This window comes from Tursiops truncatus, chromosome 3 (genome assembly GCF_011762595.2).
Source record: "Tursiops truncatus isolate mTurTru1 chromosome 3, mTurTru1.mat.Y, whole genome shotgun sequence".
Taxonomy (NCBI): domain Eukaryota; kingdom Metazoa; phylum Chordata; class Mammalia; order Artiodactyla; family Delphinidae; genus Tursiops; species Tursiops truncatus.
The window spans coordinates 148,591,092-148,615,811 of record NC_047036.1 but is presented as its reverse complement, the minus strand read 5'-3'; the positions used below and the strand labels follow the sequence as shown (position 1 = coordinate 148,615,811).

Genomic DNA, 24,720 nt, shown 5'->3' with positions numbered 1-24,720 from the left:
TCCCCAGCATGCACAGCTAAGCATGAAACACTCACTGCAGACTCCAAAACAGAAGTTGCAAATACTAGACTATTGGGCAAAAATAAAATGCCTTTGGTCCAAGCAGAAGAAAGGAAGAGTCAGGTAAACATTATTAAATGAAAATTTAAAGATTTAGAGGAAATATCTAGAACATTCATTCTAGTAAGAGTCTTCATTACTCCACAGTTCTAGAACAGTGAGACCAAGCTTGTATCCAGCATTAGACTCATTTCTAAAATCTAATAAATATTGACACACTTGATAAATTAAAACAGACTACTTCACTATGTCAAGTAGTATAACTCACATAAATATAAACTTACATTGAAGCAAACCTAACATCCTCATTCATGTTCATCACAACACTTTATGCAGCATAAATTGCAGTGTAAACAAGTAAATGTCTCATTTTACAATGATTTAAATTGTATTAAGCTAAAATTTGAAGCTTTACCCAAGAATTTAGCAGCCTGAAAATTTGCCCAGTGCATTCCAAAGAAGTTGCATGACCCTCGCTGCCGGGGGACCTTTGGACACTGCATGGCAAGCAGGGCCCATTCACTCAAGCAATGTATCCTTCAACGGGAAACAGATGGATTTGGTAAACAGTCACAAGACCATGTTACCACAAACCCTAGTCTGTTCTAGGCTCATGAAGTAGTTAACTTATAACTAGAAGAAACAAAATTATGAATTATTTTACAATCCTTACATCTTGTACCATTTCATGAGAATTCTGTATTACTGCCACTGTGTAATGCCATTGTAAGAGAAATGAGGAGGCTCACCCTCTCAGTACCCTCAAAAATAATGGATGTCACTGTCATCATCCTGGATAAAAAAAGAGGACCTTCACCTCAAGAAAAGAAGCAAGGAGTGCACATGGAGCTTGATTAAGGGAAAACCTTTTGTCTCCTCCCTCCCACATTTTCAGTTCCAGCCTTTGATACAATTTAGGGAGAGAGACTGCATCAGCAAAAAGCAGAACTTATGTAGGTACTAGATGATTACTACTAATATTGAGTAGAATATAAAGGGACTTCACTGAAAAACACTTCTAAATTATTTTCAGAGTTCTGAATCTCTCATTTACTGATATAAAAATAATGTATCTTAATTAAGGGCCTGGAAAGGAGAATGTCTCCTCTGATCTTTATCCAGAAATTTCCCTAAAATACTCCACTTTACAATACAGACTCTGCATAAATTTACTAACTTTCCCTAGGATAAAAAGATGGCTTAAATAACTATTAAACGCCCCAAATAACTGTTTGCTATGTAAATGGTAGGTCTTTATCATAATTGAGAAATTTAGAAAAAGTGAGGAAGCCAAAAATAATTTAAATGAATCCAAATTTAACTTAAAACAATTAAATCTATATGAAGGGATGAATAAAGCAGTGGAGGTGTAGGCGGTGCGACAGCCGCTGGAGGGCAGCGGAGGCGGGTTCGTGTTTCCCGGGCCGAACGGGGCTCTGGGGTGCGCGGGGCCGGGCCCGGGAGCGCGGCCCGTCCTGTCCTCGCCATGAGGCCGCAGCAGGCGCCAGTGTCCTGGAAGGTTTTCATTCAGTGAGACTACAGCAGTGGCACCCGCTGCCAGTTCCAGGCCAAAGTTCCCCGCGGAGCTGGAGAATCGGATTGATAGGCAACAATTCGAAGAAACAGTTCGAGCTCTAAATAACCTTTATGCTGAAGCAGAGAAGCTCGGGGGCCAGTCCTATCTTGAAGGCTGCCTGTCTTGTCTAACAGCGTACACCATCTTCTTGTGCATGGAAACTCACTACCAGAAGGTTCTGAAGAAAGTCTCCAAATACATTCAAGAGCAGAATGAGAAGATCTATGCTCCCCAAGGCCTCCTCCTGACAGATCCCATGGAGAGAGGACTTCGAGTTATTGAAATTACTATTTATAAAGACAGAGGCATGAGTAGTGGAAGATAAACCATAGGATTAAAGGCCCGCCTCCAGCTGGGACCCTCACCTGTGCACCGGCCGACCGCAGAGTGTACCCCACCTCCTCTCCAGAGCATCATTCCTTCGTATCTGCTGCCAGAGCCACGGTGCCATTCACTCCAAGGACTGACTTTGTAAAATTCCACACCTGGAGCGACCTCTAGTCACTCAGCATCCACTTTGTGTCTCCAAATTGTGTAGGACTCTGTAATCTTTTGATTAGTTTTTGAGAAAACGCAATGAAGCATTTCACTTTTTTTATTCAAAGCCATTAATAAAACATGCAGTTGGTCAGCCCAACACAGTTTATTTCTTACCTGCCACCAGTGCCAGTGGTTCTCGTCATTCCTTGGGCTTCAGCAAAGTCGTAAACTAGCCAGTGCTCAGTCTTACTCCCCCAAATTCATAAAATGCTTTTCTCCAGGATTTTGGTGAAGGGTGGGCTGTGTCTGGTTTTGCTAATGCATCTCCCAGATTTCAGAGAATTACCAGTTTTGCCATGACTCAAAGCTTAAGGATCAAGTTCTGCTGTTCAATTTCTCAAACCAAAGCTCATTGGAAAAATAATGTATAATGTTACTTGTTTTATTATAGCAATTCCTGATTAAAGCAGTATTTAATGCAATTTCCAGGTTTTTGTTTTTTGGGGTTTTTTTTTGAGAATTCTGTTATTACTGCATTACCTTGAATATTGGGAAGATGTGGTATGTGTTGCTTGTTCCTTATAAAAATAAGTAAGCACAATAAAGTGGATGCTAAACCATCAAACACAAATGTCCCTGCTGTGTCCCTGAATAAGCAAGTGTTAATAAATATTTTAATTATAGTTTTGTTATAAATATAACTTAAGAGAAAAAAATTGATAGGGATAATACTATATATTGCTAATTTTTAACTATCCCTACTGGCAAACCTTATGATTCCTAGACTTTCCTCATATACAGTATTCAGTGCACAGAAATATTATGATTGGTTCAAGTTCAGTAAGTTAAGTGATTTCCAACTAAAAGTCTCAAGTCTGGGTCACTGTTTCTAGTTCTTTTTGGCTGTGTGTTCTTAGTATTGGGATTTCCTGTGCCCTTCATCTTTGGGGTTTGAGAGCACTGTATTTGGGAGAAAGTTAGGACATATACTAGGAGAGAATGAAACGGTTAAAAGTTTTACTTTCAGAGATATTGTAGGTGCTAATACTGGATTTAACATTTCAGATTTAATTTCTTTTATGGGTCTGTTAGTTATTCAGTAAATCCCATAGGTCTATGTAATATTTTAATTGTATGAAACTTGTTACTTTATAGCCTATAATAGTGTCTGTCTGCCTTTTAAACCCATTGCAATAACTTTGCTGAAATATTAACACATTAGTAAAACTTTTCTTAAACAAACAAAAAAAAACCAGCAGTGGATGCAGACTCACTAATAAAAGGGAAAAGTTGGCAATTTTAAATGCATGCAATTATATTGATATGCTAATTTAAATTTTATGTAAAATATTAATTTGAATGAGTATGGAATAAGTATTAATTCTAAAAATAACACTTGTATGCATATAATAACAATATTTAACTAAAATTTTTATTAATTTGCAAAGAAACACTACTAATTGATAAAGAACATAGTTTTTTCTATTCAACTATTAAAGTTCCAATTCCAACAAAACACATCAAAATTAACATATAATTATAATTCAATTTAAAGTTCCATCTTTAAACTCTTCATAATCTTCTTTGGTAAACAGATCCAAAAATAGGTTAACCCTAAATAAAAGATGACAAAATTGAATCTTGTTAATACAAAATGTCATAATCAGTAGTCACTGAAAAATTTTAACATTTCTAAAACTGCAAAGCAACAGTTAGCCACTCCCTGCGTTTACTGTTTGGATTTTTACTTTCTCTAGTTGACCATAAAAAGCTTCTGATGGACTCAATATGTAACTCATATTTTCTTCTCCACTCCAACTCCTGCCAATACCCTTGGTGACTTCAACAGTCCCAATTACAAGAACTGTGACACAAAAAAGACTATATCACAGGCCTTTATCTCCAGGCCTCTCACAAGCACTCACAAGCAAAGTCACTCAAAAGCAAAGTCACAAGCACTCACAAGCAAAGTCACTTCAGCCACTCACAAGCAAAGTCATTGCTTGGATGGTCACTGTCATCACTTGGAACTTCTACTTTACTTCTAAGCACTGGAACTCCTAAAATATTCCCAACTGATATACATATACTTCTATACCCCTACTTTTTCGTACCCCTATACTCTCACTGAACAAGGTCACTGTCCTTTAAACTGTTGATCCCTTGATCTCCCACAAGCTTCATTTGTATCCCCCCAAACTGACAATCATTTCTCTCATTACTCCTAATTAAGCCCCTAGAATCCCTCTTCGAGGGACTGAGACTTCCTCTTCATCCTAGACGTTGCCTGACATTCTGTTCTCAGTCCTCTCCTCTCCCTCCAACCCCGCATTGAGGTTTCATCTGCATCTACTGCTAGAACTACATATGACCTTTATGCAGTATAGATATCACACTGGATCTGATATGACACTTCCAATTGCTTACAATTTTCACCTGAATACCTATCGTCTAAAATTGTACGTGCCAAAATAAAACTCAGTAGCTTCACAAAACCAGTTCTTTCTCTTGACTTCCTTATTTCTTACCTGCTCATTCTCAAACCTTAGTATCATCTCTCATACTGCCCTACATCTAGTCATCTGTATCCTCTCCACTCTCACTAAGTGCATTTCACTTTTCCCTTGGACTGCTGTTACAATCCCTAGATTTTCTTGTTCACCTCTTATCTTGCCTCTATTCCAAACCTTTTTATAAAATGACACTGGATTCTTTCTAAAATGCAGATCTGATCAACCCACTGCTTTAAAATGTTCTATACTGATGATATACAAGATATTTGCGTAATTTCTAATTATCTTTCCATAAAATACTTATTAATTACAAAATGAAAAACAGTAACTATATATAGTGGAGAAATGGACATCTTAACCAATAGATCAAAGTTAACATCCTCAATAAGGGATAAATGAAAATCACATGACTCCAGATGTGATGTTCTGAGAAGGAAGTAACATTACTTATATAATGTTCCAGCCAAAAATGCAAAATATGAATCAAATCATGGGAGGTATCAGCAAGTCCAGAGGGATAATCTGAAAAATAATTGGCCTGCATTCTTCAAAAATGTCAATGTCATAAAAGACAAAGAAAGGTTGAAGAACTGTTACAGATTAAAGAAGACTAAAGAGACATGACAATTAAATGCGATACATGACACTGGACTAGACCTGCTAACAGGAAAAAAATCCCATTAAAGACATTATTGGCACAAGAAAAAACTGGAATACAGACTATAGATTACATAAAAGTTTTATACCAATGTTAAATTTCCTGAATTTGATAACTGTAGTGTAGTTATAAAAAAGATATCCTGGTTCTTAGGATATACACACTAAAGTATTAAGGGGCAATACTTGATACACATAACACACAGAGAAAGACAGAGGGGGAGTAGGATAATGATAAAGCGAAGTGGCAAGATGTAAAAATCGGTGAACCCAAGTAACAGGTATTCTGGAGGTCTTTGTATTCTTCTTGTGATTTTTATGTACATTTGAAATCATTTGGAATAAAGGGTTACGAAAATGTTCCATGTTTCTTCATTGCCTACTGAACTGAGTACATATCCTTGGCCAAGTATCCATGTGAGACCATTTGAAATACATTCTCAGTACATTGTATACCTTTCTTCACTATGACTACCTTGAAAAGCTTTAATCAAGCTGTATATTCCTAAACATTTTCTGTGACTCCATGAATTTTCTCATGTCCATGTCTTAAAGTATACTCCCTTCCCCCACATTCCCACTTATAAAAGTCTAATTTCTCTGTTCCAAAGCCCATCTTACTTACCTTTTCTACTACTTTCCAAACCCCACCAAACTGGGTGTAACCTATTCCTAAGAATTGAATGAGCCCAGATGATTAGTAAATCAGGGCACAATTGAAAAAAAAAAAGTGGGGGGATGACATGCTCAGTTTAAACCATGTGGCATTTAAAAGTAACTGTAGAACAGCCTAAAGAAATTCAGAGGCACATGACCAGAGGTCAGAAGTAGGATAGAGATTTAAGGGTCATACACCCAGAAAGAGTAACTGAAGTTATAAAATGGGTGAGTTATCTCAGAATAAATATGTAAAGAGACAGCAGGACCAACAATTACTCCTAGGGAAGCATTTGTTATTAGATGGTAGCAAAAGGGACAAATAAAAAATACATAGAAAATATGGTCAGAAAGGTAGAAAGAGAACCATGACATAGTCTTCAGGATAATAAGAAGAAAAATTTGAACAAGTAGTAGTAAAACAGTATTAAATGTGACAACATGTTCAAAAAGAAAAGAGAACTAAGCAGAGACATGAAAAAGAAAAAACATAAAACTTGGACCATAGAGAGAGTAGTTTCAATAGCGTTGTGAATATGAGGCCCAAATGAAGCTTATTAAATTTCAACAAATATTTAATGAGTGCTTTCTATGTGTCAGACACTGGGTTTAAGGAAGGAAACAGGCTAGAATTAGCAATGGGTATACATTAAAGGTTGGAGATGGTAGGATGTAAAGGGGAAGGAAAAAGTCTACACCTTTTCATTGTTATCTAAGTGGATTCTTACCAGAAGATGACAAGAAGATTCATTTTGTGTAATTTGAATCTAGGAACAACATAAAATATAAGGAAAATTCAAGTTGGTCTCTGGCATTGGCTTTCCCATTAATAAATATATAATAAGGAACAAGAATTATAATACATTTTTAAAATATAATTATTAGTTTCCATAATCAGGTTAAAAATTGTAATAAAAATAATGAATTACAAGGATACCTTTCATTTATAAGAGGCTATTTCTGGAAAACACAGCATATTATTTTAAATTGCTAAATAATCCTTACAAGATCATATTACAAGATCATTGATATTTAATAGAAGGTCTATTGCTGAGGCACAAAAGAACCCGACAAGTTCAAGGTAATGGCCAGAGCAAAATTAGATGTGATCTAGTACATTTATTAGAGTAACTGGATCTGGATTAACACTCAGAACAATGTCCAGGGTTTGTGCACATTTCTCTGCCTGTTCAAACATCTTTGTCACCTAAGAAACCACTGACAACTTTTTTCCTCTTAACTGCCCTCTGCTTCATTCTCCTCCTTAAATGGATAAGAAAAATAAAACAGAGTATCACTAATGTGAACATTAGTTCATGTACCATGATTGCAAACAATTTATGCTATTATGGATGCAATATTACAATAACAGTAATGAGTTTCCAGTGTTACACTGCTTACAAAATGGCATTCTGTTTTAATTATCTTACGAAAATATTCTTCACAAAATCAAATTATGCAGATTTACTGACTGTCAGTATAAAAGTTGTCCTTGAGTGATTGCACTAAAAACTTATAGAAGCATTCAGCATGGTAATATATGTATTAGGACATGCATGTAAAGGAAAGAAAATGCCTTATGATTTAGCAATTCATGTTACATAAATTTTATCCAACTTAACTGTTTGAGCATCCAGAACTTCCAATTACTTTAATAAACATACTAGATTACATCTAATGCTCTGGCCACAATATCAACTCACTGATGCAGCTTAAAACATGGTTTAATTTATGAATTGTTTTCCAGGAATGAAATAATGACATCAAGGCCATAACTCAAGGGCAGATTTTGCTAAATGCATTAAATTGGACTGCAGCATAATGAAAAGGAAGTGACTGTATGAAGCAACACAGAATTTATACTTCTATAATACAATTAAAATGTTTTTCTTCATCAATATGGATGAGTTTTGTAATCTGTATTAAAAATTTGGCGTTTTAAAAAAAAGTTGGCATTAAAATTCAAATTTAATAGACAAGCGTGTTCCCTTGACTCAGTCAGTTCCAGTCAACATTCACCTTCTGCACTCTTCCACACACACATACACCTGTGGTCTACTCTACACTTAATGCTTTACAATGCATTGACTTTTCATTACAATGAACAGTGATAATATGGTAGCCTTTTTTCTATAGCTCTATACATTGAATGTGACAATTAGGAAAACTACTGGTCTAATGTAATCCAAAGGTAACTAAACTATTAGAGAAGCAAGTTCTCTTTAATACAATGAAAATTGTGTTAACTTACTTTCACTACATAATTTCAGCCTAAGTCTGTATTTTTCATTTTCTTCAAGCATTTTAGAAATGACTTTGTACACTCCATTCCATACTGAAACCTTAAAAAGGTAAGCACAGTTAAGGAACACTGGGCAGAGAATCTGGACTACATTGTGATGTAGGCAATTGGGAGTGAGCCAACTGTGTTGCATGCCAGTTTTGATATTATCATTATAAAGCAATATTATACTTAGAGATCTAAAAATTAAACATGATTGTTTTCCCATATTCAGTGAATTCTCTGATATCTTTTTCCAACTTCCTAGCATTTCCTCTCTGCAGTATTTAAATTAACTGTCCTGGTCGAAGGCAATGTCTTTCAAAGGCAATATCTAGTAAGTCCTATGGTTTCAACATACTCAATTTTGTTTTGAAAGGTAGTAAAAATAGCGAATTTCTATTCCTATGTCTATGTCTAAACCACTGGACAATGATATGATTTTAAATGTGTTTTATTCTACTTAATAATTAAACATTTCTCCTAGGACATACCAAAGCAAACTTACTAGAGAACGTGAATATACTAGAATAGGAAGAATGGAGACTATAGAAGCAGATAGATCTAGGCTCAAATTCTGGCTTCACCACTTAACCAGTTGCTTGACATTGGGCAAGTGTTTTAATCTCATTTAGGAATAACTTCAAATACTGGATTATTAGAATTAATGAAAAATATAGGTAAAGCACTTACCCCAGTGTCTGGCACAAAGTAGTTACAGGTAAATATTGGCTATTGCCCAAGAGGAATTGGTTCTTAGAAGAAAAATTTCTTAGTATAGTGGGAAGATTAAATGCTCACTCAAAATACACTTGCTGCAAGGATTAGTCACTTTGAATGCTATTTTATACTATACATGTATTAGAAATCAAACAAACTCAAAGCTCAGAAATAATATAATTTTATGTGTCATTATCAACTAACAGTTTCTTTAAACTGAAGTGTAAAATATATAGTGGTAAACAAAGATTAGTAGAGTAACTGATCTTGAATATGTTTAATTAATTTTACTTATTTATTTATTTTTCGCTGAGTTGGGTCTTCATTGCTGCGCGCGGGCTTTCTCTAATTGCCGCAAGCGGGGGCTACTCTTTGTTGCGGTGTGCGGGTTTCTCACTGCGGTGGCTTCTCTTGTTGTGGAGCACGGGCTCTAGGCACACGGGCTTCAGTAGCCGTGGCTCGCGGGCTCTAGAGCGCAGGATCAGTAGTTGTAGTGCACGGGCTTAGTTGCTCCGTGGCATGTGGGAGCTTCCTGGACCAGGGCTGGAACCCGTGTCCCCTGAATTGCAGGCGGATTCTTAGCCACTGAGCCACCAGGGAAGTCCCTTGAATATGTTTAAAACACTCAAAGTTACCATGACATCTGGACAGCCAGACATGAAAATGGTTCAGCATAAAGGTTCATGCTTGTCAGCTTTCCTGCTAGAAACTTGTACACCCCTTGCCTTTAAAAGAGCAATATGACACCAATAGAGATGCTTTTTCTTTTCTGTGAAATCCATGATTTTCTTATGTAACACTATCTGAGTTTGTTATAGTCTATGGAACATATATTTTCATGCTTTGAAAAAGCTCACAGTCAGCTACATTTTGATTAAAATGCATTTTATGTCTTCAGACACTGGAAGGACTACTCTTTATGGTTAATAAATATTTCCAAACCCAGTTTCATTACTGCTAAATTAATTCTATTTTCTCATCTCAGTAAATTAAATTTTTCAAAAGATGGCACTATTTTTAATGTCTTGAGTATCTTCACACGTTTGTATTTAGACAGGTTAATCTAAAATTCAAAATATCACTCATTCCCTTTTACAATAATATACCTTTTTCTTTTTCTTCACTATTTTGGAAGCTTCATTCAAAGGTATGGGGAAGTCAAACTTTTTAGCTAAATTCTTCTGGGTTAAACCTAATTTAAAAAAAAAAAAGAGAGTCACAAGGTAAAATATCAAGGTCAGCACAGACTTTAAAGGATTCACTATCCTGAGAATTGACAATTATAAATGTCTCTTGAGCTCTCTTTGGGGATATTTACACTTGTTGGTATATTTCAGATCACTAGATAATACCAGTTTACCAATTAGCTAATACTATATTGGAAAAAAAGAAAACTAAGGATAAACTACCTTGGGGGTGCCTAGGAGATCTCCTTCCTTTACTGATTTGAAAGGTGAGCCCCCAAAAGGACAGCAACAGAGTAAATAAATAGCAAAAAACACATCTTGCCCCAGGCTATCTCTATAGTCTTTCTTCTCTGTTCAACTCCAGGTACACATTATGCTTCCAACTGCACAGGAGACCATGTGGTTCCTCAAATACATCTTGTTCTTTACCCCTCCCAGTCTTTGCACATGCTGTTCTATTGGGCTAGACCACTGTGTGCATGCATGCCTGTACACACACATACAGACATACACACCTGCCAGGCAAATGTCTACCTGCTCTTCAAGACTCAGCCCACACATCACCTCCTCTCTACAGCCTTCTCTCAAACACCCACAGCCCCACAAACAGCGGGGTAGACAGCACTGGTTCCAGGAACAGGTTCCAGGGACACTTTGTTCACAGCACTCAGCACACTTTTATAGCATGTGTTTATACAGTTTCTGACACTAGGCTGTGACCTCCTGGAGGGTCAGTGTCACTGTGTGCCTTATTCATCTTTCTATCTATGCTACCAGACACAGAGTAGGTACTAATAAAGGTTTGTCAGAGTGATAAGCTTCCTGACTCTACTCACTAAACCATGCTGCCTTCCCAAATATTAACTGTGAGAAGAAAACCTAAGGGATTGTGTGTCCAAAGACAAACCTGTACAACAATGAGCATGTGTTCCCTGAAAGCTTTTATATTTATTCTCCTTTTCTCTGTAACACTCTATATGTACCCCAACCCTTCCCCACCTCATTCCTGCCCTACCACCACTCTATACCTGGCTTTCTTCTACTCCTCCAATACTTAGCTTTCCAGGGGTGGAGGGCCTTCTCTGATTCTACAAAGCACCCTATGCTCAGTTATCATAGGAATTATCACATTGTTTACTTGAGGAGTATGTTCTATTCTTCATTAGAGGTCCAGTACTGTATAAATTAGATACACAATAAATATGCTGTTTGTTGAGTGAAATAGAGTATGTTCTAAAATGGTATGTCCCTATTTAAAATGATGAAGGGGAAAAACCTACAACCAAAATTACTCTACCCAGCAAAGATCTCATTCAGATTTGACAGAGAAATTAAAACCTTTAAAGACAAGCAAAAGCTAAGAGAATTTAGCACCACCAAACCAGCTTTACAACAAATGCTAAAGGAACTTCTCTAGGCAGGAAACACAAGAGAAGGAAAAGACCTACAATAACAAACCCAAAACAATTAAGAAAATGGTAATAGGAACATACATATCGATAACTACCTTAAGTATAAATGGATTAAATGCTCCAACCTAAAGACGTAGACTGGCTGAATGGATACAAAAACAAGAAGCATATATATGCTGTCTACAAGAGACCCACTTCAGACCTAGGGACACATACAGACTGAAAGTGAGGGGATGGGAAAAGATATTCCATGCAAATGGAAACCAAAAGAAAGCTGGAGTAGCAATTCTCATATCAGACAAAATAGACTTTAAAACAAAGACTATTACAAGAGACAAAGAAGGACACTACATAATGATCAAGGGATCAATCCAAGAAGAAGATATAACATTGTAAATATTTATGCACCCAACATAGGAGCACCTCAATACATAAGGCAAATACTAACAGCCATAAAAGGGGAAATCGACAGTAACACAATAATAGTAGGGGACTTTAACACCCCACTTTCACCAATGGAGAGATCATCCAAAATAAAAATAAATAAGGAAACACAAGCTTTAAATGATACATTAAACAAGATGGACTTAATTGATACTTATAGGACATTCCATCCAAAAAAAAACAGAATACACTTTCTTCTCCAGTGCTCATGGAACATTCTCCAGGATAGATCATATCTTGGGTCACAAATCAAGCCTTGGTAAATTTAAGAAAATTGAAATCGTATCAAGTATCTTTCCCAACCACAACGCTATGAGACTAGATATCAATTACAGGAAAAAACCTGTAAAAAATAGGTCTTCCCTGGTGGTGCAGTGGTTGAGAGTCCGCCTGCCAATGCAGGGGACACGGGTTCATGGCCTGGTCCAGGAAGATCCCACATGCCGCGGAGCAGCTGGGTCTGTGAGCCATGGCCGCTGAGCCTGCGCATCTGGAGCCTGTGCTCCGCAACGGGAGAGGGAACAACAGTGAGAGGTCCGCGTACCGCAAAAAAACAACAACAACAACAACAAAAAAAAACTGTAAAAAGTACAAACACATGGAGGCTAAATCATACACTACTTAATAACCAAGAGATCACTGAAGAAATCAAAGAGGAAATCAAAAAATACCTAGAAACAAATGTCAATGAAAACACGATGACCCAAAACCTATGAGATGCAGCAAAAGCAGTTCTAACAGGGAAGTTTATAGCAATACAATCCTACCTTAAGAAACATGAAACATCTAAAATAAACAGCCTAACCTTACACCTAAAGCAATTAGAGAAAGAAGAACAAAAAAACCCCAAAGTTAGCAGAAGGAAAGAAATCATAAAGATCAGATCAGAAATAAATGAAAAAGAAATGAGGGAAACGATAGCAAAGATCAATAAAACTAAACGCTGGTTCTTTGAGAAGATAAACAAAATTGATAAACCATTAGCCAGATTCATCAAGAAAAAAAGGGAGAAGACTCAAATCAGTAGAATTAGAAATGAAAACGGAGAAGTAACAACTGACACTGCAAAACTACAAAGGATCATGAGAAATTACTACAAGCAACTATATGCCAATAAAATGGACAACCTGGAAGAAATGGACAAATTCTTAGAAATGCACAACATTCTGAGACTGAACCAGGAAGAAATAGAAAATATGAACAGACCAATCACAAGCACTGAAATTGAAACTGTGATTAAAAATCTTCCAACAAACAAAAGCCAAGGACCACATGGCTTCACAGGCGAATTCTATCAAACATTTAGAGATAGAGCTAACAACTATCCTTCTCAAAACTCTTCCAAAATATATCAGAGGGAGGAACACTCCCAAACTCATTCTACGAGGCCACCATCACCCTGATACCAAAACCAGACAAGGATGTCACAAAGAAAGAAAACTACAGGCCAATATCACTACTGAACATAGATGCAAAAATCCTCCACAAAACACTAGCAAACAGAATCCAACAGCACATTAAAAGGACCATACACCATGATCAAGTGGGTTTTATCCCAGGAATGCAAGGATTCTTCAGTATACACAAATCAATCAATGTGATACACCATATTGACAAATTGAAGGAGAAAACCCATATTATCATCTCAATAGATGCAGAGAAAGCTTTCGACAAAATTCAACACTCATTTATGATAAAAATCCTCCAGAAAGTAGGCATAGAGGGAACTTACCTCAACATAATAAAGGCCATATATGACAAACCCACAGCCAACATCATTCTCAATGGTGAAAAACTGAAACCATTTCCACTAAGATCAGGACCAAGACAAGGTTACCCACTCTCACCACTATTATTCAACATAGTTTTGGAAGTTTTAGCCACAGCAATCAGAGAAGAAAAAGAAATAAAAGGAATCCAAATTAGAAAAGAAGAAGTAAAGCTATTACTATTTGCAGATGACATGATACTATACATAGAGAATCCTAAAGATGCTACCCGAAAACTACTAGAGCTAATCAGTGAATTTGGTAAAGTAGCAGGATACAAAATTAATGCACAGAAATCTCTTACATTCCTATACACTAACAATGAAAGATCTGAAAGTGAAATCAAGAAAACACTCCCATTTACCATTGCAACAAAAAGAATAAAATATCTAGGAATAAACCTACCTAAGGAGACAAAATACCTGTATGCAGAAAATTATAAGACACTGATGAAAGAAATTAAAGATGATACAAACAGATGGAGAGATATACCATGTTCTTGGATTGGAAGAATCAACATTGTGAAAATGATTGTATTACCCAAAGCAATCTACAGATTCAATGCAATCCCTATCAAACTACCACTGGCATTTTTCACAGAACTAGAAAAAAATTTTTCACAGTTTTTATGGAAAAACAAAAGACCCCAAATAGCCAAAGCAATCTTGAGAAAGAAAAACGGAGCTGGAGGAATCAGGCTCCCTGACTTCAGACTATACTACAAAGCTATAGTAATCAAGACAGTATGGTACTGGCACAAAAACAGAAATATAGATCAGTGGAACAAGATAGAAAGCCCAGAGATACACCAACGCACATATGGTCACCTTATCTTTGATAAAGGAGGCAAGAGTATACAGTGGAGAAAAGACAGCCTCTTTAATAAGTGGTGCTGGGAAAACTGGACAACTACATGTAAAAGAATGAAATTAGAACATTCCCTAATGCCATACACAAAAATAAACTCAAAATGGATTAAAGACCTAAATGTAAGGCCAGACACTCTAAAACTCTTAGAGGAAAACATAGGCAGAACACTCTGTGACATAAATCACAGCAAGATCTTTTTTGATCCACCTCCTAGGGAAAGGAAATAAAAACAAAAATAAACAAATGGGACCTAATGAAACTTCAAAGCTTTTGCACAGAAAAGGAAACCATAAACAAGACGAAAAGAAAACCCTCAGAATGGGAGAAAATATTTGCAAATGAAGCAACTGACAAAGGATTAATCTCCAAAATTTACAAGCAGCTCATGCAGCTCAATATCAAAAAAACAAACAACCCAATCCAAAAATGAGCAGAAGACCTACATAGACATTTCTCCAAAGAAGATATACAGATTACCAACAAACACATGAAAGAATGCTCAACATCATTAATCATCAGAGAAATGCAAATCAAAACTACAATGACATATCATCTCACACTGGTCAGAATGGCCATCATCAAAAAACCTACAAACAATAAATGCTGGAGAGGGTGTGGAGAAAAGGGAACCCTCTTGCACTGTTGGTGGGAATGTAAATTGATACAGCCACTCTGGAGAACAGTATGGAGGTTCTTTAAAAAACTAAAAATAGAACTACCATACGACCCAGCAATCCCACTACTGGGCATATACCCTGAGAAAACCATAATTCAAAAAGAGTCATGTACCAAAATGTTCATTGCAGCACTATTTACAATAGCCAGGACATGGAAGCAGCCTAAGTGTCCATCAACAGATGAATGGATAAAGAAGATGTGGTACATATATACAATGGAATATTGCTCAGCCATAAAAAGAAACGAAATTGAGTTATTTGTAGTGAGGTGGATGGACCTAGAGTCTGTCATACAGAGTGAAGTAAGTCAGAAAGAGAAAAACAAATACCATATGCTAACACATATATATGGAATCTAAAAAACAAAAACAAAAAAAGGTCATGAAGAACCTAGGGGCAAGATAGGAATAAAGACGCAGACCTACTAGAGAATGGACCTGAGGATACAGGGAGGGGGAAGGGTAAGCTGGGACAAAGTGAGAGAGTGGCATGGACATATATACACTACCAAACGTAAAATAGATAGCTAGTGGGAAGCAGCCGCATAGCACAGGGAGATCAGCTCAGTGCTTTGTGACCACCTACAGGTGTGGGATAGGGAGGTGTGAGGGAGGGAGATACAAGAGGGAAGAGATATGGGGATATGTGTATATGTATAACTGATTCGCTTTGTTATAAAGCAGAAACTAACACACCATTGTAAAGGAATTATACTCCAATAAAGATGTTAAAAAAATAAATTTAAAAAAATAATAAAATGGCATGTCCCAGTTTGTGAGAAACATGCCACTGATTCTGAGTGGGGCGCAGACATAGCACTAAAGAATATTAACTCACATGGTGAGAAACTCATTCCCTTTCAAATTCTTTTTCAATCTTCTGATTACAGCCAGGAGAAAGTCTGAGTTTGTAACTATTATGTCATTAAGACTTTTCTAAGACTTGCTAATCTCTCTTTATGACGGCAGCAACCTCCAGCAGGCAACCTATTTGGCTAGAATTTAATATTGTTTTACCTTTATTAGATTGTTTTTAATTAATTTCTATTTATGGAAAATGATACATGTTTTCCACTGAGGTAATGATGTAACGTGTTCTAAAAAGAAAATTAGTTGGGAGGAAAAACATGCACCTATTTAAATAAATACATTAAGTAAATGATAGTGCAGATGATGTGCAGATAAAACATAGGAAAATAACTTAAGTTTGGGAAACTCAGCTCTTCATATACCCATATGTATCCTTCCCTCTAAGTACCTACAACCTTTGGAATACTATACCAGCATTACTTCCAAATGTTTTCTGTTTGTTAGTCTTACATAACCTAGACATATACTCCTTGAGGTCAAGACAGGAGCCATCACGTCTATCTGTATTAGTTGGGAATATAAAATATGTCAAGGAGTATAGCGGATGGGAAAAAGAAAAAAGGCAAAATTATTTCTTCCACTTATTTTGTGTACTTTACTGAGGCTATGGCTCCAGTGTATACCATAGATTTTTGTCCCAGCTTATGCTTCAAATCTGCCTCTCCTCCTCTTTCCACACACTCTGACCCAGTCAAAACACACTTCTCCTTCTTCCCAAATCATTATCCATCCCTGATCCATACTCAATGCTTCACTAACATGTTTTTCCTACCTGTAATCCCCTCCTATCTCAGGAATATGTGTAAATTTCATGGAGCTACTTCCACCACCACGAAGCCTTCCTTGATTTCTTCATCCCCAAATTATTCACCACCTCCAAAGCATTTATTTGTACCTCCACAACAGCATTCAACATCCTCTACTATATATAAATTATGGGTATGTATCTCAAGTTCTGTGAGAACAGGGAACCAGCTTGACTGATTAGTCTTGTTTGAAACATTAGAAGAGTTACCTGACTTCGCTGCCCCTGGATTTCTAAACTATAAGACATCTCAAACGGCTTAAAAGCTTATCTTCCAGAAGTGTCTGTATCTCTGATAACTCGACTCCACCATTCAAAAATCTGCAGTGATTATAAAATTAGAGTCCCCAAGGCATTCCACAATGTGGTCCAAAACTAATTTTTCATTCATTCAATAAATATTTAGTGTATGCACTATGTGCTAGACACTGGGCTGATCACCTTCTCTTCCCTTAAGCCATTCCTGCTGAGTGTGCCAACATATACTGGGCACCTACTCTATACCAAACACTGTGCTAGGCATTCTGCATGCATTACTTCATTTAATCTTCACAGTAACTCATTAAAGTAGGAAATATTATCCCCATTTTACAGAAAGGGAAACTGAACATCAGAATAGTTAATTAACTTAGCCAATATTACACTGCTAGTAAATGAGAAAGCCAAGATTATGACTTTCTGACTTCAAAGCCAATGCTCTTGATAATATCCACTGTCCCACTAGCAATTTCTCCATTCATTACCTTGATTTCTTCCTTCTATGTCTCCCTTTTCCTGAACTACCAAAGCCCTTCTAAGTTGTCTCTCTTAGAGCACTGATGTCTGCTAGCTTATATTTCCATTATTCACATTATTCATTTGTAAGTCCCTTGAGAATAAAATATTTGTCTGATCTATCTGTGTCACTAGCACCTGACTTAGTGCCTACAGTATGGTAGATGTTAAATAAATGTTACTGAATGGGTAAATAATTCACCTTTGTTTCCAACAGAGAGCCAGACAAAAGTATGCAATGAATGTCCACTTAACGTTAATACTAAATACATCCAAGAATGAGTAAAATCATTAAGCACTTAGTGATTTTACTCATTTTACTTAATGAGTAAAATCATTAAGCACTTAAGCACTTTCTGGCTTGATTGAAATATAAGTCTACCTCAGGACCTCCTTCCCTTGACTCTACTGTTGGTTTCACAAGCACAGCAGAGTGGTCACCAAAGTTAATGGCTCCATCATCCACCCAGCTGCCCAGCACATAAACTTCAGACTTGGCCTCAACCCATCCTTCTCCCTCTTCCAGCCAGTCATCAGTCCTGTCCATTCTGCCTCCATTGCCACTGTCTTAGTTCAGGCCTTCTATCTTTCTACTTTATTACTGCCTCAAAACTGGTTTCTGGCTTCCAATCTCTCCCAATCCCACTCCCTCCCCGTTATCCTCCCTCCAGCTCTGATCATGTCACCCCTGCCGCAAAGGAACGGCAAAAAATTCCAAAATTTCAGGACCAAACTTCAAAACAAACTGCATTATTGTTTGTTTCCCAGAAGAGAAGCCAACTAGAGGAAAGCCATTCTAGGTCAGCACAAACCAGCTACAAGAGCAGAAAGCTGGTTTCACAATCTCAGCTCTTTGCCATCCTGTTATTTCTACCTGACTTATGTGGGGATCTCCAGCACTAATTCATGCATCCTTTCCCTTCCCCGATGAGCTTCTTCACCTGTTTTTCAATGTTCTTCACTTCCAATCCACTATCTTAGTGCTGGACTATTATTTGTCTCTTTGATCTGTTGGTGCTAATGCAATACCAGATCCATTTTATTCTTTCCTCACTTCCTGCTCTCCCCCCTTTAAAGGTGAAGAGCTCACCAACACCACCATACTCTCTCCAATTCCTAGAGTAAATCTTTTATCTGTTTTTATTATTCAAAGGAGGGGGAAACCTAGTGCTAAAGTGTCTTATACTACCCCTAAAATTTTTTAATCACCAGCGCAGGGGCCAAAAAAGACAAAAAACCTGAGTGCCTTTTAGCAATGGGACCTTTAGAGGAGCATGAAGTCTAAAATAGTGCCCCTGATGAAGGATCTCTGAAAAGCTTATTCTCAGGAGTCAATCAAGTTACACAGAGTACAGTTTTATACTTCCAAATTATCAAAGTAAATTTAAGTAAGTTAAATTATCAAAGTAAAATTAAGTAAGTTCTGAAAGGATGCCAAAAAATATATTTATATATTTTTCAACTTGCGCTTCAGTCTTGCCTGCCTCCAATGCAATCTCCCCTATACAGCATGAACTAAGTAAATCTGACCCTATTACTTCTCTTGTTCAAAACCTTTCAAGGCAGAACTTCTGGGTAGCTCTAGACGATGTGATGGGGTTGGGGGGCGAGGCAGGGTATAGTAATCAACTTCCCAAAATTTCTCCCCAAACAACTTTACATTACAAAAATTCTACACAAAACCACACCCTCAGCATTACTTGAAGACAGAGAATACTGGAAATGAAAAATAAATGTAAGCAAAATGAGAAAAGTCATTACATCGTGGCACTATGATCCCATTTGCTCAAACCTCACCCTAAGCAGGGTTTTGTGGCCAGCAAGGAAGAGAAAGGAGGGACCCTAGAAAAGGTGGCTGCGGGTGAGCTGGAGCAACCAACAGCAAATTGAAATCCACCCTAACTCTGAAAATACTAGAAGATAACCAGGCAGATCACAGCACAGACTACAGGAAAGAATTTCAATGTACGATTTAAAGAGCCAGACGCCAAAAACGTGCACTTTAATGAGACTGATTTGGTTAAAGGGGCAAGCATGATTTAAAGGGATAAAAACAACTTAAAGGGACAGTCTTCCAATCTCTTGGCTTATGGAGGAGAGAAAGAACCAAAAGGAAAGCTCATAAATTAGGTCACAAAGAAAACATCAGTAACATCCATAAGGTGGAGACATTACAAACAACACTCTGATCACATGCAATAAAACTAGAGTTTACTAGGAAAAAAAAAAAAGAAAAAGTCCTGGAAATTTTTGAAAAATTAAATCTATTAAGCAACTCTAGAGTGAAAGTGATAATACAAACTGAAATTACAAAAAAATATATTTTTAAATGGTGACAATAAAACCACTATACATTAGAATCAGTGGGATTTAAAGTAGTGGTTAGAAGAAAACTCATTGCACTAAACACTTTGATCAATAAAAAGGAAGAAAAAAATTAATTAAATTTCTTGCTCAAAATAAAAGCACACAAGAACAAAGTAAACCAAAAGAAAGTATACATAAGGAAATAATGAAGTTTTATCTTTATTATTTACCTTTATTATTGAGGAAGAGACTAAAAAAACAAAATACCTAATTAACAAATCAAAATCCTGTGTTTTTAAAAAAGTTAACAAAATACTGGTGAACTTGATCAAGGACAAGGAAGAAAGTACATACATCAAAAAAAAATGAAAAGGGGGAAATAACCATTGAAACACAAGGAATTTTTAAAAATCAAAAGACACTATTTTGCAGACCTCTATGCAAATAAATTTGGAAACCTAGATGAAATGGATAATTTCCTAGGAAAATACAGATTACCAAAATTGACCCATTAGAGTTGGAAAGTGTAAACTGACCAATTTCCATAGAAGATACAGAAAAAGTTATTAAGGAATTTTCCCACAAAAAGCACTAGACCTAGATGGTTTCACAGAAGAATTCTACCAAATCTTCAAACACCAGATAGTCTCAATGTTCTATAAATTATTCCAGAGCACTGAAAAGGAAGGAAAAGTTCCTAATTCCTTTTATGAACTAAGTATAATCTGATACCTAAACCAGATGAAGAAGTACAAAGAAAGAAAAACTACCCTGTCTCAAATTCCAATGCAAAAATCCTAAACAAATTATTAGCAAAGAGAGTCTAACACTATATTAAGAAAAAAGTACATCATAACCAAGTGGGATTTATTTCAGGAATGCAAAGTTGGTTCAATCTTAGGAAATTCATTTGTATCATACACCATGTTAATAAATCTAAGGAAAAAATATTATCTCCATAGATTTAGGAAAGCCTCTGACAAAATTCAACAGCCAAACTTAGTAAAAACATTGAATAAAATTAAAATTGAAGAATACATTTTAATGTTTTAAACATATACCCCCTTAGTCTTAAAGCCAATACCTTATTTAATGGGGAAATACTAAAGGGATTTCCCCTAAGATCAGGAACAAGGCAAGAATGCTCACTATCTCCACTATTATTCAACATTCTATTCATGGTATTAGCCAGTGCAATTAGACCAAAAAAAAAAAAAAAAAATCAATTGCAGGCATAAAAATGGGTTAAAAAGAAATAAAATTATCTCTATTTACAAATAATATGATAGTATACCTGGAAAATCATGAGCATTAATGACAAAACTAACTCAAATAATAAATGATTTCAGTGAAGTACTAGGATCAAAAATTAACGTACAAAAATCAGTAGGCTAAGTGAAAGAAGCCAGTCACAAAAACGCCAATATTCTGTGATTCCATTTATATGAAATAGGCAGAATAGGCAAATAGGCAAATCCAGAAATTTGCAAATTTGGTATTTTCCAAATTTGCCTATTGTCCAGAATAGGCAAATCTATGGAGACAGAAAGTAGCTTAGTGCTTGTTTAGGGCTGGGGTTGGGGGCAGTGAAGGGGCACGGTGAGTGACTAGTTGCTAATGGGTACAGGGTTTGTTTGAGGGGGTAATAAAAGTGTTCTAAATTGATTTTGATGATGGTTGCACAACACTGTAAAAAAATATTGAATTGCCCGTTTTAAATGGGTAAACTGAGCGGATTGTAAATTACGTCTCAATAAACTATTTTTTCTTCCTTTTTTTTTTTTTTAAGCACAGGTAGAGGGATGGGCTCTCAAAAAGAGGTAGGACTTTTCCAGGTGATGGAAATGTTCTAGATCCTGATTGTGGTGGTGTACTATCAGGTGTATAACTTTGTCAAATCTCCTGAAAGTTGTTGGGTTTGTTTGTTTGTTTGTTTGTTTTAATCAAGAGGCTTTATATACACAAACAATGAACATCTGGAGGACATTACGTAAGAGGAAACCCCACTTACAACAGCAGAGAAGATCAAATACCTAGGAATAAATTTAACAAGATACATGAAAAACCGATAGAAGGAAAAATTTTAAAAACATTCCTGAAAGACACAAAAGTAGAGTGAAAATGGAAAGACATCCTCTCCTCTCTTTTCAAAGAGGAAGTGACATCATTAAAGATGTCGGTTCTCCTCAGGCTAACTTATAAATTCAGTCAGTCCTGGAAGGAATATGGACACACACGCCAAGGCCCCCATCATTCTGAAGGACTTCAGTGGCTCCGTTCAAGAGACCCCCTCTCGGATTCGGAACTCAAATGACCTTCACTTGCACTTCAGCGCCCTCTCGGGGCAACACCGAAGCGCAGGTCGGGATTGTCTCTCAGCCCCCGGACAGACAGGAGGGCGGACCACTGCCCGCGGCCAGCGCCGAGGCCTCTGAGCGACACTACGAGCCCGGAGCGGCCCACCGGGAGGGAGGCTGACCGGAAGCTGACAGGGAGGCCGCGAGCTGAGAAGCCGACCGCCCTGAGACTCGGACCCCAGGCAGGACGGCTGCCGAGGAGGACGGAAAGGCGGGCTGACCAGCCGGCACCCTCCACAGGCCGGGGGCCCCCTCCCGAGTCCCCACCCGCCCGGCCCTTCGCGCCACCTGCATGTGCCTCCTGCCGAGGCCGGCTCCGCGAGCTCGACGCCCGCGCCGGAGAGGAGGCCGCGGGGGCCCTGGGCGGGGAGCCGGGGCACAGCTCCCCGCCGCCAGCGGCCCCCGGCACAGCCGCCTGCGGCTCCTCCCGGCTGCGGCCGGCCCCGAGCCCGGGCCTACACAGACCCTGAGCCCGGCGGCCGCCCAACTGAAGGACGGCGCCGCATTGGTGCGAGCCGAAGCGAGTCACGTAGACGAAGCGCGTCCGGTCCCGCTCCTGCTCACGGCTCGCCGCCGTCATCGCTGCCTTTTTCGCGCAACCGCCGCGCAGTGCCCTCAGCAGCCAGCCCAGCGCGACGCGCGGAGGAGGGGGCGACCTGGGGGCCAGACCACTGTGTGTGTGAAGGGGGGACGGGTAGAGCTGAGGGGCTGGACCACTGTGCACTGTGTAGGGGGTGAGGGGCGAGCTGTGGAGCAGGACCCTGGGGGCGTGGGGGGGGGGCGGCATGTGGGTTGGGGAGAGATGAGGGATGAGGGAACAAGTAGGGGAGTGAGAGAGGCTACAGAGACCGGAAGAGGGGAGTTTGGACCACTCTGCACGGAGTGGGGAGCAAGAAGGTGTTTGGTTGGGGGGTGGATGATGGACCACTCATCTGAAAGTTGGAGTTAGAGTTTGGAGACCAGATCACTTAAGGGTGGGGAGCAGACCATGACGGGCAGATCTCTCTGAGAAAATGAACTGAACCAAGAGCATGGTGGGGGGAGAGGGAAGAGACCAGGTCAAGTAGCTTTACCATGGACCATCTCTAAATCCATACAGCATTTTACAGCAGAGGATCTGGGGCTCCAAAATGTAGAGTGACTTCCCCAAAGTAATAGACAGTGACAGAGACATACTCTCTTAAACTTCAAGAAATTGGATTATAAATATGTGCAGAAAAGTGCACGAATCATCAGTATACATTTGGATAGATTTTCACGCAGTGAACACACCCACGTAGTATCCGCTGAGGTTAAGAAATGGTGCACCGCAGAAGCACATCACGTCCTTGCCCAGTCCCAGTCCCTTTGCCTTCTTTCCTGATTTCAAACAGCATCAATTAGTTTTGCCCATTGTGTTTGACTTCTTTTACTCTGTATGTCTATGAGACACAATTTATTGCATAAGTTTATACATCATTTGAATATACTACCATTTATTCATTCATTCCACTGTAGAGGGAAATTTGGTTTCCAATTTAGAGTAATCATCAATCAATAGTGCTTCTGGGAACAACTATATATATATAGTTGAATATATGTTATAGGATATGTACCTTAGTGTGGAATTGCTTAGGGTATTCATATGTTTAGCTTTAGCAGCTACTGACAGACAGGAACCTGAAGTGGTTGTACCAGTTTTCACTCCCACCAGCAAAGTATGAGAATTCCAGTTGCTCCACAGGTTCACCACCCTTTGGTGTTGTCAATCTTTTTCATTTCAGCCATTCTAATGGATGCGCACATTAGGACTCTCCAGAAAAAGAACCAATAGGATGTGTGTGTGTAGACAAGTCCATAATCTTCAGGATAGGTCAGCAGGCTGGAGACACAGGAAAGAGTTGATGCTGCAGTTCAAGTCTGAAGGCCTTCTGCTAACAGAATCCACCCTTCTTCAAGAGACATCATTCTTTTTCTGTTTTTTCTATTAAGGCCTTCAACTGACACCATAATGAGGTCCATCCATATTATAGAAAGTAATCTGTTTTACTCCAAATCTACTTGTTTAAATGTTAATCTTATCTAAAGAATACCTTCACAGACACACGTAGCATGTTTGACCAAATATCTGGGTACTGTGGCCTGGGCAAGTTGACACATAAAATTAACCATCACAACGTGGTATTACTTTCTTATAATTTGCATTTTCCTGATGATGTGTGAAGCTGAGCTCATTGGCCATTTGGATATTATCTTTTGCATTTTAATCTCTTGCCTATTTCTCTTTATTTTTTTGGCTGCACTGGGTCTTTGTTGCTGTGTGCAG

General features: G+C 38.1%; 1 protein-coding gene and 1 pseudogene across 1 annotated transcript; one reads left to right on the top strand and one right to left on the bottom strand.

Moving 5' to 3' along the window:
* Nucleotides 1-1,442: 1,442 nt before the first annotated feature.
* On the top strand, nucleotides 1,443-3,368 carry LOC101330398 (golgin subfamily A member 7 pseudogene; annotated as a pseudogene).
* Nucleotides 3,369-7,195: 3,827 nt separating this feature from the next.
* On the bottom strand, nucleotides 7,196-23,128 carry C3H5orf47 (chromosome 3 C5orf47 homolog). Its single transcript, XM_073801955.1, has 4 exons — nucleotides 22,704-23,128; nucleotides 10,051-10,136; nucleotides 8,195-8,285; nucleotides 7,196-7,206 (listed from the first exon to the last, which is right to left on the bottom strand). The coding sequence occupies exons 1-4, from the start codon at nucleotides 22,993-22,995 to the stop codon at nucleotides 7,196-7,198; spliced, it is 480 nt and encodes a 159-aa protein (XP_073658056.1). The 5' UTR covers nucleotides 22,996-23,128.
* Nucleotides 23,129-24,720: the final 1,592 nt, after the last annotated feature.

What these genes read in the sequence shown, in the direction of transcription:
- C3H5orf47 (XM_073801955.1), bottom strand. Translation starts at nt 22,995, where the DNA reads ATGACGGCGGCGAGCCGTGAGCAGGAGCGGGACCGGACGCGCTTCGTC. An exon ending in TCGGCAGGAGGCACATGCAG is followed by an intron (nt 10,137 to 22,703) that starts GTGGCGCGAAGG and finishes TTTTTAAATTAG; the next exon opens with GTTTAACCCAGAAGAATTTA. An exon ending in TAGTGAAGAAAAAGAAAAAG is followed by an intron (nt 8,286 to 10,050) that starts GTATATTATTGT and finishes TACCTTTTTAAG; the next exon opens with GTTTCAGTATGGAATGGAGT.